The 16850-nt window shown below is 42.4% G+C and overlaps 1 protein-coding gene across 2 annotated transcripts in view; it reads right to left on the bottom strand.

Moving 5' to 3' along the window:
• Positions 1–16850, bottom strand: part of CUNH6orf89 (chromosome unknown C6orf89 homolog) — a 39960-nt gene that overhangs the window by 12132 nt on the left and 10978 nt on the right. Inside the window, exons 2-4 of one of the 2 annotated variants that reach the window (XM_017522581.2) lie at positions 11450–11579; positions 11017–11222; positions 9086–9301 (exon numbers count right to left, since the gene is read on the bottom strand). In XM_017522581.2, the coding sequence (XP_017378070.1) occupies positions 9086–9301; positions 11017–11203 (403 nt within the window). In that variant the 5' untranslated portion in view covers positions 11204–11222; positions 11450–11579. The remainder of the gene's footprint in view (positions 1–9085; positions 9302–11016; positions 11223–11449; positions 11580–16850) is intronic. The other variant, XM_017522582.2, reaches the window with a different exon arrangement.

The following is a 16850-nucleotide window of genomic DNA, read 5'->3' on the forward strand; positions in this document are numbered from 1 at the left end:
TTTAAACTCTGCTTTGAATCCAGAATGTTTCAGAATATGGTTCTGATTAAAACCCAGTGGAAAGCAAATCAGGAGACAGCCTAGAACAAATAATAACAGACAACCAAATGTGGCTGAAACGAAGTCAATTTTTTTAAACCAATAAACATACTTGGAAACTGACTCTTAACCACAAAACATTTTCTGTGGTTGTCAGTAAGCACTTTATCCTTGTTTTCTGCGAGGCAGTAGTAGTGGGGCATAGGAAATCCTCGTCAGGGAAGGACCGTGTTTGTTCTTGGCCTGTCTCCTGAGCAACCTCCATCTCTTGCAGACAGTATCTGTGTTTCCCGGAGGCAACTGCCACCTAACTATCTCGGCCAGTCTCGGTCTGCAGGAAGGTTATCAGCCAGAGGATTACTGCTATACCCCACCCTGGAAGGGTGCCTCTCCTCCCACAGTGCTCCGGGGGGCAGCTGAAACTCTTTAGTACCACCTGTTTCAGTGGCACACTGAGGTTGCGAAGTGGCAATTTTTTCTTCTCCAATAGTTTCAAATGTTTCTTATTCAGGGTCAAATATGATAAATTCTTGCCAATATGCAAAAACTCTGGGTAATGGACATACCATGAGGCATAATCATAACAACATGTTACAGTTATATAGCATTTCAGTTTCCAAAGTACTTGTGATGGGAGGGGAAGGGGAAAGAAAGCTAATGCACTGAGTGCTTGCCCTGTGCTGGTCACTTTTCTATGTTACAGCATTTAATTTTCACCATGTAGTTACTGAAGAAGAACCACTATTCTCATTCTATGGATGAACAAACAAAGTTAGAGGTGATAGGAAGTTCCCGAGGTGCCAGAGTGCGGCAGGAAGAACACAGGAGATGCTGGGCGTGCAGTGGAGATGCGTGGCGTGCAGTAGGGGCTGGGTAAGGAAACAGAGGCTGCAAAGGAAGATGTGACGAGGGCTTCCAGTGCTTGAAGCATGTCTGACTCTACTCAGAATAAACACAGGAACTGTTGGAGACTTCTGAGCAGGGGTTTCTTGATGTTCTAGAAAGATTATTCTGGGTTGTGATTTAGGGTGCCCTAGAAGAGAGATGCTGGGAAAAGGAAGACCTGTTTATATTTTGGTTTTGCCCTTTTTTAGGGAAAAGGGGGTTGCACTGTGATGAGAAGTGAAATATGATTGAGGCAGTGGGAATGGAAAAAGGGGTGGGATTCTAGAAGCAGTGATGATGAAACTGACAGCCCCAAGAAGCACTACTGTGAATGTTTGCACCACACTGTCCTCTGGGTCAGCGTCATAATAAACCTGCGGATCTCTGCTATTGCCCATGTCATTAGTGCTCATCTAGGGAACGTCATCTGCAGATTTATTATGATGCTTTTCTGTAGTATGTGTCATATTCCAACAGAATCAGTTAATTATGACAATCTTCCCAGGAGATGAGAGTGAAGCACCAGGAGAAAGGGGCACCTTCCTCGAATTTGTATGATGGTGCTGCATGGGCTAGCAGTGAGGAGCTCTGAACCTAAGAGCTAGGAGAATTATATTTACTATAACTTATTTTTTTATTTTTTGAGATGGAGTCTCCCTATCACCCAGGCTGGAGTGCCTCAGCCTCCTGAGTAGCTTGGGATTACAGGCGCCTGCCACCATGCCTGGCTAATGTTTATAATTTTTGTGGAAATGGGGTTTCCCCATGTTGGCCAGGCCGGTCTCACATGTCTGACCTCAGGTGTTCTGTCCTCCTCAGCCTCCTAAAGTGCTGGGATTACAGGCATGAGTCACCTTGCCCAGCCTGGCCTAACTTATTTAATTTTAATTTTATTATGAGCTTTAGAAATTCTTGGGATTTCCAGGTGAAGATGCCTTTAAAAAGCAGATAGAAGAAGAAAACCCAGTAAATGGAAATCAAGAAAGAAAAAGAAAGTAGGAAGAGCAAACTAAAAGAGAAACTTGGAGGTGGTGTTCCCTGAAGGTCTAAGAATACAAGTAAAAAAAAAAAAATGTTAGTACTAAAAAGAGAATTTAATCAGGCGACAAAATACAAGATACATATTTTCAGATACATAAAAATCAATAGCTTTCCTACTCTACTGACCACAATCAGTTAAAAACTGTAATGGAAAATGATCTCATTCATAATAACTAGCAATAAATTTAAGAGGAAAGATAAACAGTCAGGGGTGGTGACTGACGCCTGTAATCCCAACACTTTGGGAGGCCGAGGTGGGATCGCTTGAGCCCAGGAGTTTGAGATCAGCCTGAACAACAAAGGAAGACCCCAACACTACAAAAAACATATATATATATATATTTTTTTTTTTGAGACAGGGTTCCATTCTGTCACCCAGGCTGGAGTACAGTGGCACAATCTCGGCTCACTGCAGCCTCAACTTCCCAGGCTCAAGCCATCCTCCCACCTCAGCCTCCCAAGTAGCTGGGACTACCAGTGTATGCCACCATCCCAGCTAATTTTTGTATTTTTTTTTTGTAGAGACAGGGTTTCCCCATGTCACCCAGGCTGGTCTTGAACTCCTGAGCTCAAGCAGTCCACTCGCCTTGGCTGCCCAAAGTGCTGGGATTACAGGCATGAGCCACCTGTGCCTGGCTGATAAAGTGTAAACATAGATTTTACTTCAGTGAGAAAAGGGTAGATTCAATAAATCAAATTGGGACAAGTGACCATCCATATGGAAGAAAATAAAGTTAGATCCTTTCACCTTATACTGAATTAGATTCCACATTAATTAGACATACAAACAGATAACACAATTTTTTTTTTTTTTTTTAGACGGAGTTTGCTCTTGTTACCCAGGCTGGAGTGCAATGGCACGATCTTGGCTCACCACAACCTCCACCTCCTGGGTTCAAGCAATTCTCCTGCCTCAGCCTCCCTAGTAGCTGGGATGACAGGCGCACGCCACCATGCCCAGCTAATTCTTGCATTTTTAGTAGAGATGGGGTTTCACCTTGTTGACCAGGATGGTTCGATCTCTTGACCTCGTGATCCACCCGCCTCGGCCTCCCAAAGTGCTGGGATTACAGGTGTGAGCCACCGCGCCCGACCAATAATACAAAATTTTTAAAATAACTAGAGGAGCTGGGTGTGGTGGCACTTTAGTCCCAGCTACTCAGGAGGCTGAGGCAGGGTGATCTCTTGAACCCAGGAGTTCAAGGCTAGCCTGGGAAGACAGTGAGATCCTGTCTCAAAACAAACAAGCAAACAACAACAAAAAAAAACAAGGAACAAACAAAAACAGCTTGGAATAGTTCCTGTGAACTATTCCAAACCATAGAGAGTTCATGTATTTTCATGAGTTCTCACTTGTATAAAAATTTGTCTGTAAATGTGAGACTTTAGATTAACTGGTCAATCCCTTTGGACATCAGTTTTCTCATCTTTGAAATGGACATAAAAACAGTATCGACCCTAAGAGACTGTTGTGAAGACTGAGAAATGAGTATTTTTATAATCTTCGGGGCAAGGAAGGCTTCCTAGAGGCTATGAAGAAAAAATGGGCAGATTTGACCAATATTTGCATGTAAGAGACAAAGAACCAGCATCTCTAGCATATAAGCTTCTATTTGATTAAAACAAATTTTTTTGAGACAGGCTGTCACTCCATCACCCAGGCTGAAGTGCAATGGAACAATCACAGCTCACTGCTGCCTTGACCTCCCTGGGCTCAGGTGATCCTCCCACCTGGTGGCCCGCAAAGAAGGAGGGGAAGTGATGAGGAAAAAGGTTCACTGGGATGGGGTAGCCTATGCCATCCATCTGCATTAAGGAAGCCTAAACTTTAAAAGAAAGAACTACTTTTGGTTTCTCTGTTGCCCTGCGATCACCAAGGTGGATAAAGAATTCGCTTAGACAGAGGAACGAGCAGGCAGTGAACTGGAGGTGGCGGGTAGGGTGCAGGCTCCTCTTCCCTACCCCACAGAGTCCCTGACAACAGAAAGAGATTTGGCCAGACTCCAGGGTGGCCTCCTTCCATCTGAAAAGGTTTTGTCTGACGTGTTCTCTATACAAATGGCTGGAGCCATCATGCCACAGAGTGAACACAATTCCATCCTGGGAAACAGCCAACAGCACACAGCCAGCCCCACCCACGCCACCCTAATTCACGGCTCTTCTCTGACTACCTAATATGCTGCATCGCACTTCTTTCTAGCCCTCCTGTTTCTAACCACTCTTCCTGAAGCACCAGACAGAAAAGGCAGTGGAAATTACATAGCAACTTCCTACCTTTTAATTTCTCAAGTTTCTTTACTCCCTCATATATCCCTTATGCCAGATATTTTAAATAATTTTTTAAAAGGTATGACAGAGAAATCCCACATATAAAAGTTCAATAAAGGTTATGACTTGTATTTCAGTTGTCACCATGATTTGGAATCATTTCGCTGTTGGAGATGCCAAAAACAGTCTCTCAGACAGAACACATTATTGAAGTCAAAGTGCAGAGACCACAACTACCCACCCTTCTTTACAAGTTGGGCAGTGGGCAGAAAAATGGATGGGCCAACGTCTGACACATCAGGGAGCTTCCTGGTACCTGAGAGTTATTTACAAGAATAATAGGCGGTTCACTGTGGACAACCCATAACACCCTGGAATTCTGAGTGGGGAGAGTTCTGTTACATAGATTATTTATCTGGCAAAAAAAAAAAAAAGGATTTCTTTCTAGGATAAAAACTCCCTCTGGATAAAAAGGATAGTGAAGAAAGGAAGGCACAAAGCCAATACTAGCTGTACAAGAGCAGGGGTTCTGTCTGTTTTGTTCACTGCTTTGCTGAGAACAGTGCCTGGCATACATAGTGGGATCTCAATAAACATTCACTGAATGAGTGAATGAAGTTGGGGGGAGGAAGGAAGGGAGGGAAGGAGGAAGAGAAGGAGGGAGGAAAGCAGGAAGGCTGATTTTTCGGAAGCTTTAACAATAGAATTAAGTCTATGGGGAGAAAAAAATCAAATGAGCAATATGGATTCACAGAAACCTCAAAATAAAGATGAAATAAATATAACCTCAAGATTTCTTACATTATAAATGTACCCAAGAAAAACCTGCAAAGCTCAGGACAAAGGTCCCACGACTTTCACAGGTGTGTGCTCAATATTTAATCAGGCTGTTCTCCAGAAGCGTGTTTCTGCATGGCACCTCTTCTAGTACCCTGGGCATGAGGCAGGGGTGAAGCCGTGACAGTGAAGGAGGCTTCTGCTAGGTCCCCTCCACGTGTGGCAGCATGCCCAGAGTCTTTTCACACACCGTACAGATGGAAAGAAATCATTTCGCCAATAGCCTTGCCTCCAGGAAGCATGGCATTTGAACCACTCCAAACCAGAGAAAGGGTCTATTTTTGTAAGTTCTCACTTGTACAAAAATTTGTCTCTAAATATGAAAATTTATTATCAAAAACACAGAAGAAAAAATTAAAAATAAATAAACGTGAGACTTTAGATAAGTCAATCCCCTTGTACATTCGTTTCCTCATCTTTGAAATGGCCATAAAAATAGTATCTACCTCATGTGGCCGCTGTGAAGACTGAGCAATGAATATAAAGTACATGGCACAGTACCTGGTATACAGTAAGTGCTTGACAGAGCCGTTACTATCACAGAAGCTAAGCTTATTTTGCAAATAAAAGAGTAGGGCTTTCCTTGAGGTCTAAGCATTTCATCTTAGAGCACAGGTCTGGACTCTCTTAAGTCTTACCACGTTCTTAGTTCAAAGCTAATAAATGATCTGTGATTTACAAAACTCCCTGATGTTGCTAGATGTACTTCATCCTTCCTTTGAAGGTTGCTGGATGCATAAAGTTCCAAATGTGGAACTTTCTCACTGTATGTGAGAACTATCTCAGGCTTCCTCAGTGGAAATGAATGTGCTATTTTTAAATTGGCCAGAAAATGACCAGACTAAACAAAATAATTGGCCAAACATGCTGGCCCCTGGCTTGACTGAGGGCAGAGATTAGCAGGCAGTAAGTGTGGTATCTTGGACCAAATGCTAGAGGGAGTTAAGAAACTAGAGTTCAAGTGTGATTTTGCCACTTTTAGCTGGGTAAGCAAGCTCCTTTACCTCTCCTGGCCTCAGTTACCTCTTAATGGGGTATGTACTAGATTAACTCTAAAATTCCTTTTTAGCTCTTAAGACTCAATGATTCCATGGCAATGGTAAAAACCAAGAGGATGGTTGGCAGGAGTAAAGTGACTATAAAGATATGAGGCCAAGAGGGAAGAAAAAAACTAAGAATGAGAATGTCAAGAGAAAACTCTGGGCCAGTAAGAGGAAGGATTAAGTAAGTCAAACATTATCCATAAGGGTGCAGACCAGGAGGATGAGGCTGGGCTGAATGCCTAGGACAAGACCGGGTCAGGAAAATTCTAAAGGATCAGTAGCTTGGAAGACCCGTTATTTTTGGAACAGCCAGGAAGAACATTGTCTCTTTAGAGACTAGGGGTTAAGAGAAAGTAACTGATGATCTGAGAGAGTGCAGAACTCCAACATCAGACTTAAAGACTCTTCAGGTCTACTGCATGGCTACAGACTACTCACATCAGAGGTGAAGGGCTCAGAATCTGAAGACTGGCTGCCTGGGTTCAGATCATGGCTCCATGACTAGCCTTGGGACCTTGGGCAAGTGATCTAACCATACTGTGCCTCAGTGTTCTCATCTGTAAAATGGGCATAAAACCTAAAGCTACCTTATAGGAATGTTGTCAAGATTAAAAGAGCCAATATATGGAAAGCCTCTTGAACAGGGTCTGGCATCTGGTACGTAATAAACAAATGTTGGTTTATTTACTTAATTTTTGCTGCAGAGTGGGATGTTTCCACGACTTGCTTCAAAGTCACTTCATTCTCCTGATTGAGAGGATTTAGGGGCAGGATTTCCTATATAAGGTTGAAATCTGTCACCTTTTTGTTCCTTGGGTGGGGTTGGGGGAAACTTCTGGCCACTGGCAGTGGTGCCTCGAGTATATCACCAAGGCTGCAGCTGCCCTTCCTCATTTCTGAGGTGCCACTGCAAGGAGCACCAGATGACCCCAGGACTGTCAGGCAGGCCAGCACTGCAGGAAGCCATATGGGGTTTCCTTTGGGGAATCTGCCACACCATTCTCCTCTTGCAGTTACTTTAAATGTACTGCTAAGTAATCCTAACTTGAAGGTAGTTGTTTTTTGATACCAGAATATTAAAAATGATATATTTTTACCTTTCCTGCCCTTTTACAGGCCCAGATTAAGTTGCACTTAATTCTCCCTCATGTGTTTCTGTTTACCCTTCATTAATTATGCATTTTTAACTTTTCTTCCAAACCTCATGCAAAATGCTGTTTGTTTCACATGTCTACAGCTTCCCAGAATTATCATACATAGGAAAATATGGTGCTTCCACATCCATATTTACAAGTAAAAACAGCACTTTAATAGATTCCACAAAACTTAAGAGCAAAAGCCACACCCTTCCAATGCTCCCTCTCGCTCTCTACACCCGAGCGCCAAGGACTCACTTTATTTCCATCTACAAGGCAAAATATTAATCTGAAGTGGTCCAAATAATCTGGCTAGTTGACGAGACACTAATATTTCCGGAATGTTTAAACTATGATTTAGAGAAGGAGCAATCACTGTTCATTGACCATGCCCCATTCCTCAATTCAATCGCGGACGGAGATTTACTTTATAGGACTAGGGGAGAAGACAATGCCATCAACCAGGTCAGGAAGACTCATCACGAGTTGCTATTAGGGAGGCTGTGGGGGAGGACAGTCAGGAAAGGAGACTGGTGTGTCTGAGGAAGGGGCACAGACTGGCCTAACTGACAAGTTTCTCCTGCTGCTTCCTCCAAACACTCTGAGGTCTTGATAGAAGTTTCAGACTGCATTTTTTTTTTTTTTTTTTTTTTAGCTCTGTTGATAACATTTCAAAAGCAATCTTCCCAGTAAATACAAGGAAGTTATATCTGGAATTTTAAAATGAAATATATGAGCTGTTGACTTTTAAAAAAACAAAAACTCATTAGGTTAAGTTCTTATCCCACAATGCTCCCTTCCTCTGATTTTGATACAATTTTGGAAACCTTTCTGTGACTTCCTGAGTGTACAAAAATAGCTTTCAATGGAGACCCAATCCAAGGGATGGTTTTTATGACTGATTAGGTCTTAAAGAATGACACTATGTCTACATGGCCAAATAAGATAAACGTCACCAAAAAAAATCCCAAAATAATATCCGCCTTTCTCAAAAAGTAAATTTCTTTACACACACACACACACACACACACACACACACACACACAGACACACACAATTGGAGGCAGGGTCTCGCTATGTTGCCCAGGCTGGTCTTGAACTTCTTGAACTCCTGGGCTCAAGCAATCCTTTTGCCTCAGCTTCCCAAAGTGTTGGGATTATAGTTGTAAACCACCACACGTACATTTCAACTCTTATTACATGTTACACTATTCTCAAAAGGAAACCCCTCATATAGTCTGTCAGACTATGAACTCTTATGCCACTGATGCACTGTTACTAAATTTAAGGGTTTTTAAAATTCGATTTACTGGCCAAATTGACATACTTTTAAGCACTAAATTAAGTGAGCTGTGACAGAGAGAAGGACTACACTGAAGGAGTGGGATATACCTAGACAAAAACCTAGCCCAAAAGGCCAAGGACGGTTAGAGGACGTTTAGGAGCAAGCTGAACTCAGTTGCTTTCAACAAACCAATAGCTATGTATTAAATATGCATTACGGACAGGATTCACAGGAGAGAAAAGGGTGAGACGCAGTCAAATTCTTATGGGCAAACACACTCGTCCCCTCCATGTGTATTCTGGAACTTGGGGGTTTGAATTTGGCTCTACTAGATGTTCCTCTAGCAAGTTTCTTAATCCCTCTGAGCTTTGGTTTCTTAATCTGTAAAATGGGGATAATAAACCCCATCTCATAGAATTTTAGTGGGGACTGAATTAAAGGAGACAATATAGGGAGGGGGCCTCTCATTCGGTATCAATAAAATTACTTCCTTTCCTATCATATACTGTCAAGAAAACCACATCCAATAAGTAGTAAATGTAGCATTTTACCTGAAAAGGGTCTGTCTTCATCACCTCCATGCAGAGGAACTGCCTTATTTTCTGACATGTACTTCTTGGCAATGGGCAAGGACATCAGCCTAATGTGATGAACGAGTGAGCGCCAGGTGTGAGCTCCAGAAAGCACTGGCTCGGGTGTTAATGGGCTGAAAGGTTGAATCACAAAGTAGGCAGTGAGCATGATTAATCCCAAGGTTGCGAGAACCTGCAAGGAAAGATAGAAAAGCCATTAATAATCATCCCAGCAAACAAAATACCTTAAAACCAAGACCAAGAAAAAACCAAAAAGGCCACTTCTGCTATTTCCAATGTGCCTTAAGAACTAATCCATTTTCATAAATAAGCTACTTAATGTTACTTCTAGAAGAATTTAGAAATTGAGAACTATGAGGACTGCAAGGCTCACCAAGCTGCTACCACATAATCAGAAGCTATGTCCACCATTTAAAAATACACAAAGGAGCCGGGCACAGTGGCTCACACCTGGAATCCCAGCACTTTGGGAGGTCAAGGCAGGCGGATCACCTGAGGTCAGCAGTTCGAGGCCAGCCTGACCAACATGATGAAATTCCTATCTCTACTAAAAATACAAAATTAGCCAGGCATGGTGGTGCATGCCTGTAACCCCAGCTACTTGGGAGGCTGAGGCAGGAGAATTACTTGAACCTGGGAGGCCGAAGTTGCAGTGAGCCGAGATAGCACCACTGCACTCCAGCCTAGGCAACAAGAGCTAAACACTGTCTCAAAAAATAAATAAATAAATAAAATAAATACACAAAGGCTGGGTGCAGTGGCTCACACCTATAACCCCAGCACACTTTGGGAGATTGAGGCAGGCAGATCACTTGAGACCACGAGTCTGAGACCAGCCTGGGGAACATGGAAAAAAACCTATCTCTACAAAAAATAGAAAAATTAGTCAGATGTGATGGTGCATGCCTATGGTCCCAGGTACTTGGGAGGCTGAGATGGGAGCATCAACTGAGTCTGGGAGTTCAAGGCTGCAGTGAGCCATGATGGTACCACTGCACTCCAGCCTAGGCAACAGTGTGACCTTGTCTCGAAAAATAAAAAATTTGGCCAGTCGTGGTGGTTCATGCCTGTAATCCCAACACTTTGGGAAGCTGAGGCGGGCAGATCACTTGAGGTCGGGAGTTTCAGACCAGCTTGGCCAACATGGTAAAACCCTGTTGGCCAGGCTGGTCTCTAAAAATTACCCAGGTGTGGTGGTGCATGCCTGTAATCCCAGCTACTTGGGATGCTGAGGCAGGAGAATCATTTGAACCTGGGTGGCAGAAGTTGCAGTGAGCTGAGATCATGCCACCGAACTCCAGCCTGGGGACCAGAGCGAGACTCTGTCTAAACATACACACACACACCCTAAGGCTGAGCGTGGTGGCTCACACCCACAATCCCAGCACTTTGGGAGGCTGAGGCAGGCAGATCACCTGAGGTTGGGAGTTCAAGACCAGCCTGACCAACATAGAAATACTAAAAATTGGCTGGGTGTGGTGGTGCATCCCTGTAATCCTAGCTACTCAGGAGAACTGGGGCAGAAGAATCCCTTGAACCCAGGAGCCGGAGGTTGTGGTGAGCTGAGATTGCAGCATTACACTCCAGCCTGGGCAACAAGAGGGAGACTCCATCTCAAAAACAAACACAAACACACTCCCGAAACAAATAATAATAAAAATTAAATAAGTAAATAAGAATACACAAATATAACCATAAATATGCAGGTTTCATCTAGGACCTTTAACAACACAGTCAAATTTCTTAGTAACACATGGTAACAAGAGTGAAGGCCAATTTATTAACAGAAAAACCAAGGCTCAGTGGTAGGATCAGTCAACAACAGTATCTGTGAAGAATGCTGAAGAGTTTGTGCTCTGTCGACGCAATTACCAACTCAGGACACATTTTATACACAGCTATAAGGAGAGGATACTGGGGGGGTGCCCTCTGAGGTTCATTCTTTTCCAGCAGCTGTCTGATAAATTTTTCAATTGCCTTCTCTGACATGCCACACTGATGTCCTGTCTGTCTCACCAAATCAACAGTCTCTGCAAGTTTGTCATAAATGCTGAGCTCGTTGGCAGCAAGATCCATGTCTTCCAATAGAAAATCCCTGAGAGAGATGGAGAGAAAATCAATGTAAAAAGAAAGGTGGTTTCTTTAGGGACTTCCTCCTCAAAGCTACATGACCATCTATAGAGAAGGACTGGTTTTATGTTTTCCTCAATCCTCTGCAGACCAATACTTTTATAAAACACAACGAATACACTGAGACAATGTCAAACTGCCATACAAGTTTTAAAAGATTAGTTAACTGTGGGCCAGGAACAGTGTACAGACCTGCACTAGTTCTCAAGCACTGAGGAGCACTGGTCTAGAGCACAATATATCCTAATGAGACCCTGAAGCACTAACGACATCCAAAAAGATTTCTGACACCAATGCCAGGAGAGCTGCTACTGGTAATTTCCTAAAATAAAAAAAAAAAAAAAATGGATTATGAACAGTGTTGTTGATCAATTATTTCTTTTCAACTATACCATATACTTTTAGCAACACAAGAGGAAGAGCTGATCACTGAAGGTGAGATTTACTGAGAGCAACGGGCTGATCAGTTTTGTTCTTGGCAGAGCAAAGATTTTAGACAACACAAAAACTATGCCATGCAGCTTGCAGTCCTCATACTTTTCTTTCTCCTTTTTTAAAAAAAATTTCTTCTAGAGCAACCAGAGTCCTTATGCTTTTCTACAAATACACTTTTAGAAAATAAAGGGCATATGACATTTATTTTATATACTCAAAAGACCTAAGATTTTCAACTAATTTTAAAATTCAATTTGTGTTCTTATATACTGTAGTTATTTTAAAGCGAGATTGTTTCATCATGCCCATAGAATAAAAGGTAAAAAGTAACGGGGCAAAGTAGAGTTCTCTCTGTACCATTTGTAAAATAAAATTAAATAGTTCCAAGGCTGGGGAGTAGTAGCTCATGCCTGTAATCCCAGCACTTTGGAAGGCCAGGGCAGAAGGATCGCTTGAGACCTGGAGTTTAAGACCAGGCTGGGCAATATAATGAGACCTCGCCTCTACAAAAAAAAGAAAAATTTTAAAATCAGCTTGGCCTGGTGGCACACACCTGTAGTTCCAGCTACTTGGGAGGCTGAGGTAGGAGGACTGCTTGAGCCCAGGAGTTTAAAGCTGCAGTGAGCTATGATCACACTACTGCACTCCAGCCTGGGAGACAGAATGAGATCCCATTTCTAGAGAAATAAAATAAGATAAAATCATTAAATAGTTATTTTAAAAAGTGTTTATGTTATAAAACAATATTTTTCTTCACTTACAGGAGGAAGAAGTGCTTCTTCGGGTTTATGCTCTCTTCCACTGGGCTTTTTTTTTTTTTAAATACAGAGGGTCCTTTTATATCACATTCCTACAATGCTTCTAGCCTCAAAAAGCACTGACATAGTACACGTGTATCCTCTCAGTAAGGAGATACTGCCATCTGTAGGATGGAGGACACAGTCATGTTGTTCCAACACAACCCAGCACACACCAGCACATCTCCTCCTCCAGCAGTGTGCCTCCCAATCACTCCTGTTTGGCCCTCTTTATGACTACTAAGTGTTTAGTTCATTAGGTCTTAATGTGGCTTGCCCATTAGAATCACCTAGAGAGCATTTAATAAATGCTCATACCTGGGCCTCAACTCAGACCAATTAAATCAGAATCAGAAGACTTCAAATGGTGGGTTAAAAGGCATGTAATCTAGACTTGGAGGAACTGGGGGAAAGAGAGAAGAGCCCACCACATTCAGATAAAAGGATGGTACAAACTACAGTTGAGACTTGAACAACATGGGTTTGAACTGTGTGGGTCCACTTAAAAGCTGATTTTTTTCAACCAACCCTGGATCGAAAATACAGTATTTTCAGGATGCAAAAACTGTGTATACATATACAGAGGTATGACTTTTTGTATAAACAGATTCTGCAGAACCAACTGTGAAATTTGAATCTGCAACGATTTGGGTGTATGTGGAGATCCTGGAACCAATTCCCCACATATACCAAAGGACGACTGCATATTTTTTAATGTATTATTTTCAATACATGATGCTAGGACAACTCGATATCCACACATGAAAGAATGATGCTGGATCTTTCTTTTTTCGAGATGGAGTCACTTAAACCTTGGAGGCAGAGGTTGCAATGAGCCGAGATTACGCCACTACACTCCAGCCTGGGTGACAGAGTGAGACTCCATCTCAAAAAAAGATATACAAATGACCAATAAGCATACACAAAAAATACTCAACATCATTAGCTATCAGAGAAATGCAGATCAACATCACAATGAGATACCATTTCACATCCACTGGGATAGCTACAATCAAGAAGTCAGATAAAAAGTGTTGTCAAGGACACGGAGGAACTGAAACTCTTGTAGACCACTGGTAGGAATATAAAATGGTACAGTCACTGTGGAAAACAGTTTGGCAATTCCTCAAAAAGTTAAACATAGTTATCATATGACCCAGCAGTTCCACCCCTATGTATGTACCTAAGAGAACTGAAAACATATGTCCACACAAAAACTTGTGCACAAATGTTAATAGCAACATATTCATAACAGTCCCAAAATGGAAGCAATCCAAATGTCCATGAACTGATGAAAGGATAATCACAATGTGGTAGATTCATATAATGCAAAATTACTGGATGACAAAAAGGAATGCAGTACTGATATGTGATACAATATGGAAGAACCCTTGAAAACATTATGCTAGGTGAAAGAAGACAGTCACAAAAGACTACAGATTATATAACTGCATTTAAGTGAGAAGTCAGAAATAGGCAAATCTTTTTTTTTAATACCTTTTTAATAAACCTACAAAGAATAGGTAAGTGTATAGAGATATAAGGTAGGTTTTCAGGTGGGAAGTGACTTATCTGAGACCATCCAGTCAGTTGTCACCTGAGCCTCATCTGGACCTCACATTCGTTTCACTAAGCCATTTTTATTAGCAGCCAGGAGGATGGATTACAAAGTATGAAGAGCCATACTAACAGTAACACCAAAAAACCTCAGAAATTAAGATGCAGCATTTCCAATTAAAAATAAGTCAGGGCCGGGCGCGGTCGCTCATGCCTGTAATCCCAGCACTTTGGGAGGCCGAGGCGGGTGGATCACAAGGTCAAGAGATCAAGACCATCCTGGTCAACATGGTGAAACCCCATCTCTACTAAAAATACAAAAAATCAGCTGGGCATGGTGGCGCGTGCCTGTAATCCCAGCTACTCAGAAGGCTGAGGCAGGAGAATTGCCTGAACCCAGGAAGTGGAGGTTGCAGTGAGCTGAGATCGCGCCATTGCACTCCAGCCTGGGTAACGAGCGAAACTCCGTCTCAGAAAAAAATAAAATAAGTCAGAAGTAGATGATCTCTGGAAGATGAGATCACAGCTGATTTTTATTTTCTTTGTGATTTTTGTGTTTCCCAAAGATTTCTTGTATCAATTTTGTAATCTCAAAATTCTCACAGTCACTTCTAAGGAACATCATTGGACACAAAATGAGACAGAGATGGGCAGCAATGCATGACCGTGGCATCACAGGGAAGAAGCAAGGTATGATTTGCCACGCCAATGACGTTTGGTTCTCCGTAGAGTTGTATTCAAATACTACAGCTGGAAAAATGGAACAGCTTTGGACTTGAAGACAAGCTTTGCCAATTGCTAGTGAAATGATTTTGCTTAAATTACTTGGTCTATTTCTGCATCCTAAAAATAAAAGGATTGGACCACAAAGTCTTTAGAATCTCGCTCTAAAATTCTAAGAATGTAGGAACACTTCAGGAAAGAGAAAAATTCAATTCATTAGAAACTAAAGACTCATGTTCGATTGCATTCCTATTCCTGTTCCCACCCTATATGCCAGGTGCCTTGCTAAACACTCTAGAAACATTATCTCAGTAATCACCATGGTGGATCCCATGAGGTAGCTGTGATCAATCCCATTTCATAGACATTGAAGGCTTGGAAAGGTTTCATAACTTGCCAGGGTTGGGTTGGTTCATGCTGCCTCCCTTACCACGTATTTTCCTATTCTGAGCTGGCAGTTCAGAAACCACATGTCCCTTGATCACAGCTGAGCAGCTGAGAACTGGAAAATGATTGACTACAATGATTCCTGCAAATAAAGTGGTAACTTATTACAGTACTTTTCACATCTTGGTTTTGTGACCAGTGATTCTGAGATGGCATTTTCCTGTTTGAATTAACAAAAACATTCTATGAAAGCAAGTAGGAATAATATTTATTTAAATACATTACTCTTCTGCACCTGTCCTCAAGTGATCCACTCACCTTGGCCTCCCAAAGTGCTGAGATTACAGGCATGAGCTACTGGGCCTGGCCTGTAAGCCCTTTCGATACACATAAAAATCTTATTAAACTCTCAGTTTGTATCACAAAAAAATAAATAGGTTTCTTTTCTTGATGGGTAATTCAAGTTAGAATGATATTACAACACTGAATATATTTTTGCAACCTGTGTATCCTTCTTCCCAGAGATTGTGACACATTTCTCAAGTTCTCAGAAAGGCAATTAATAGCAACTTGGTGACGTTTCTAAGAACACCTGTGGATTTTGATGATGAGCCCTCTTTTTGGCTTTGGTTATATCAGTAGTCCTAAACTGGAAAAGATTCTGCCCCCAGGGATGCCCAGAGACATTTTTTATTGTCTCACTAGAGGGATACTATTGGCATTTGGTTGGATGTGGTGGTAATTAAATAACAAAATATCTCATCTCTTTAAAAAAAAAAATCAAACACAAGGTCATTGCTATGCATCAAGCATGAGAGGATTGATGGAATCAGCTGAGGCTTGATGGCGATCCATCTTCCTGCAGAAAGTAGTTCCAACTCTGGCAGAAGTAAGCTTTGCCACAGAGGGAAGTTCTGAAGAGTGAGCTTGATTCTAATGGTGGCACAGACCTGCAAGGGCACAGGCAGGATAACTAGTGGAATTAAAAAGATCCAAATATTGCTGGGTGCAGTGGCTCACGCCTGGAATCCTACCACTTTGGGAGGCCAAGGTGGGTAGATTGCCTGAGCTCAGGAATTCAAGACCAGCCTGGGCAACACAGTGAAACCCCATCTCTACTAAAATACAAAAGATTAGCTGGGCATGGCAGTGTGTGCTTGTAGTCCCAGCTACTTGGGAGGCTGAGGCAGGGGAATCACACCACTGCACTCCAGCCTGGGTGACAGAGCAAGACTCCGTCTCCAAATAAATAAATAAATACAGCCAGTGCTCGACTTAAGACCACGATTGGTTCCGACGGACCGGTCGTAACACGATTTGGTCGTAAGTTGAGTAGGCTATATGCACGCGGAGATGGTAGTGCTGCCGGAAGCTGGTCCGCACTGTTATATGCCCAGCTGGGCAATGTTTGTGCTGCCAGACGTGGAGCAGTCGTGACTGGCTATTGTGGTCGTGAAGTCGAATGGTAAGTTGATTAGGTCGTAAGTCGATCAATACCTGTAAAGATCAAAGTTTAGGGATCGAGACCATCCTGGTCAACATGGTGAAACCCCGTCTCTACCAAAAATACAAAAAATTAGCTGGACATGGTGGCACGTGCCTGTAATCCCAGCTACTCAGGAGGCTGAGGCACGAGAATTGCCTGAACCCAGGAGGCGGAGGTTGCGGTGAGCCGAGATCGCGCCATTGCACTC

The sequence above is a fragment of the Cebus imitator genome, unplaced genomic scaffold, assembly GCF_001604975.1.
Source record: "Cebus imitator isolate Cc_AM_T3 unplaced genomic scaffold, Cebus_imitator-1.0 Scaffold24, whole genome shotgun sequence".
NCBI lineage: Eukaryota > Metazoa > Chordata > Mammalia > Primates > Cebidae > Cebus > Cebus imitator.